The 3,503-nt window shown below is 41.2% G+C and overlaps 1 protein-coding gene across 1 annotated transcript; it reads right to left on the reverse strand.

The window, feature by feature from the left end:
* Positions 1-2,347: 2,347 nt before the first annotated feature.
* On the reverse strand, positions 2,348-2,791 carry RAB33B (RAB33B, member RAS oncogene family; the record flags this gene model as incomplete). The annotated part of the gene is made up of 1 exon (XM_010134126.1): positions 2,348-2,791. A coding segment is annotated over one exon (444 nt), but the record flags the coding sequence as incomplete, so codon positions are not given.
* Between the last annotated feature and the right edge of the window lie 712 nt (positions 2,792-3,503).

The following is a 3,503-nucleotide window of genomic DNA, read 5'->3' on the forward strand; positions in this document are numbered from 1 at the left end:
GATTTGCAGATGTCTGATATCAAATTTAACAGGACACTGTAGCTACGTAATTCCCTTATGTCCACCCCCAACCTGACTGACTGACTTTGGAATCCTCCATTCTGGTTTTTTTTATTGAAAAAAAAAAAAAGACAATTATTTGTTGACAGACAATATTATACAAATAGTTTACGATGGATCCTTTTGAGAAAAAGGATTAAGGACGTGAGTGAAAAACAAATTGTCCAAGAGGACTGTAAACCATATTTATTTACAATAGTATACACGTAAATTTAAGACCAATCCTTTTCTTAAAAAATCATTAAGGACACTAGTGTTAAAATTGTTTCTGAAAGGACTGTAAACCAAATTCTAGTCATGTAAGGTTCAGAGTGAATACGAAAGTTCCCTTTTACAAACATTTCCCAAACAAAACTGCTGTCACAGTTGTAGCTTTACACTGGAAAAAAATACTAGCTTTTGTTTAGATCCTTTTTTAACGCCGTAATCGTAATAGACCAGATTGAATGCTCTTCCTCAACTTAGAAAAAAGGCATCTTTCTTTTCTCAGTATAACTTGCAGTACAATTACAGCTCATTAATTGTGATAGTTTACTTGATTCTAGTTCCCTCGTTTCAATAATTTGTTTCTACTGTGATCACTCGGGCGGCAGCTTCGCAACCAACCCTTCCTTCCATCTAGTTTCCAGTCAGCATCACACCCTACACACTCGTGATCACTCGGGCGGCAGCTTCGCAACCGACCCTTCCTTCCATTTAGTTTCCAGTCAGCATCACACCCTACACACTGCAAATGAAACAACCATTTTTACTTCAATTCATTAAAATCTTAAGTCACCATCGTTTGACACGGCATAGGAATGAAGTCACAGATTGCATTCTACGGCTCACATTTCGCTCTGTGTAATTACGTGTGACCTAGCACCATTTTTATCGTGAAACTTGACCTTCAGACGGGACTGAACTGAAACGGCTGCAGTTATGAGAACAGAGGAGATCGTTCTAGAGGCGTACCCTCCCTCATCTGACCCAACACATTACTAACTCGCATTAGTAATGCCAAGGATGCCCCACATACAGCTATGACAGGACACACAGGTTTTAGCTCAAAAATCTGTAGCAGATCATCTATTTGGCAGATTTTCTCCATATTTCAAAATCTAATTTATATTGTATTCAGAAGTACTTTAAGGAAGTCTCACATTCGTAAAGTTTCATCCTAAGCATTTCCCCCCCTAAACCATGTGTTGAAGCTGGTTGTAAAAAGCTTTCTCAAGGTATCTGAGAGGCGCTCACCATCACTAAAACCCTCTGAAACTCCTAGCTTTGAAACAGCTTCACTCCATCTTCTGTTCACTGAAGTGTTCCTACTTACCCTGTGACAGTTACCTCGCGCCCAGCATCCTCAGACATAAATCCTCACTGAACTCTTGGTAAGGTCAGAGAGGCTATGGACAGTTACAGTCCCAAATCCACCTCCCGTCCTGTGCTACAGTACTTTCCAGAAGAAGGAATGCGTAGTTCAGTTTTACGTGCTAATTATGACAAAAAACAACGAGGTTTAAGTATCAAATAACTGTCTAGAGGTAAGGACAAGTTTGTCAATTCTCTTACTGTTTCCATGAACAGACAAGGGTCACAGTGGGATGACAGGCCAAAAGCCGGCAGTTTGCACCTGCCCTGACAGACCAAACTTAATCTGACAGTCCTGGGTTTTGTTTTGAAAATAAAAAGGAACTTGCTTAGCAGTTTGCTAGCAGTCACCGAATATTCCTTCAGACGCCAAAAACCTCCCCCCTCACTGACCCACAAATCAAGCCAGCTGGCGCTCACAGAACACTTACTCTCCTACATAATTCCAATGCAAGTAGAAACCAAAACTGTTAGTAAACTGGCCTACTATTTCTAACCTTACCACAGGTGGTGAGAACAATCTCAGGCAGCAAGAGCTCAAGTAAAATCGCTTTGTCAAGACTTCACTTGAAAGTTTACTGTCCCGTATACTTATAGTGAAAATTCAGTAATTCAGGAAGTACAATTACAAAGTGCAAGAACATGAGATGGGCACATCTACACCAATTAAAAAAAAACAAACAAACACATTAAAGTGCCAAAGAGATTCGCTATAACTGCTACCAAAACCTGGAGCTTTGCCAAGATCATCATCGTGAAGCATTTGCGAACAAGACAAGGTGACAGCTGATACTACGATTTAACACCAGCAGCAAACAAACACATTAAAGTGCCAAAGAGATTTGCTATAACTGCTACGAAAACCTGGAGCTTTGCCAAGATCATTATCGTGAAGCATTTGCGAACAAGACAAGATGACAGCTGATACTACGATTTAACACCAGCAGCTCATGGCAGGTTTTGGTTCGGGCTTTATATGTATGTCATCGCGATCTGGGGGTTGACTAAGCATTAAGGGCTTGTGACTTTTAAGCTTGTGAGCCAGCGTCATAAAGATGGCCTCCACGTGGTCATTGTCATTGGGGTTTTTGGCAGAGGTTTCAAACAGCGGCATACTGTGAGTATCGGCAAACTTCTGGGCCAAGTCCGTCGGTACCTGAATAGCGCTTCTCAGGTCACATTTATTTCCCACAAGTATCCGTGGTATGTCGCTGGCAAGAAGGTGCTGTTTGCATTCCTCTATCCAGGAGGGCAGACTGTGGAAGCTGGCAATGTTTGTCATATCGTACACAAACACAACGGCGTGTACGTTCCTGTAGTAGTGCTGCACCATGCTCTTCCTGAAGCGCTCCTGGCCTGCCGTGTCCCACAGCTGGATCTGAAAAGGGAAAGACGATGAGAGAAAAAGATGGTTTAATGCGCACATGGGAAAATAACACAGATCACCTGTAGCCAGGGAAGTCACACGATCAGGGAGATCCACTCTTCTGAACTAATCATACTGAAAAGCTTGTGCTGAAGAAAACTGTTACTTTTATGGTGTTTCAGAAATCTTGCATTCAAAGCTGCTCACAGCTGAAGCCAGGAAGAAATGATGATGCAACTTGATCACAAATACAATTTCTGAACATTTATTGGAGCATGTATTTTGCAAGGTTTTTACAAAAACAAATTCTGAATTCTTGGCAATAGCAATTTTATTTGAAAAAACCCACGTATTTCACAGCACAACTCTCGGCTGACATGATTTTATTACTGCTGAAAGTCATCTCCCCTCAAGTTCTGTTCTTAGCATGAAGTAAACTGCCTCCAGTGGTACTATATAAAGTAGGAAGAAATCAAACCGTGCATGAATAATGCCACCACCACCAAAAACAGGGCAAAGAATTTTCTCTTTGCAGTGTATCTATTGGAATCAAACCCTCCTGTGAGGAACCCGTAACTTGAGCTTATCTAATGCTTAAGCAAGAGCCATACTGTGGTCTGTAGTATCAAAGCATGCAGAAAAGGAAAAAACAAGTTTAAAAATGCACAAACCTCCCATTAACTTAAAATGGTACTATGGTTTCCAGGTACTCAGCATGCTGTCC

The sequence above is a fragment of the Buceros rhinoceros genome, unplaced genomic scaffold (assembly GCF_000710305.1).
Source record: "Buceros rhinoceros silvestris isolate BGI_N320 unplaced genomic scaffold, ASM71030v1 scaffold11574, whole genome shotgun sequence".
Lineage (NCBI taxonomy): Eukaryota > Metazoa > Chordata > Aves > Bucerotiformes > Bucerotidae > Buceros > Buceros rhinoceros.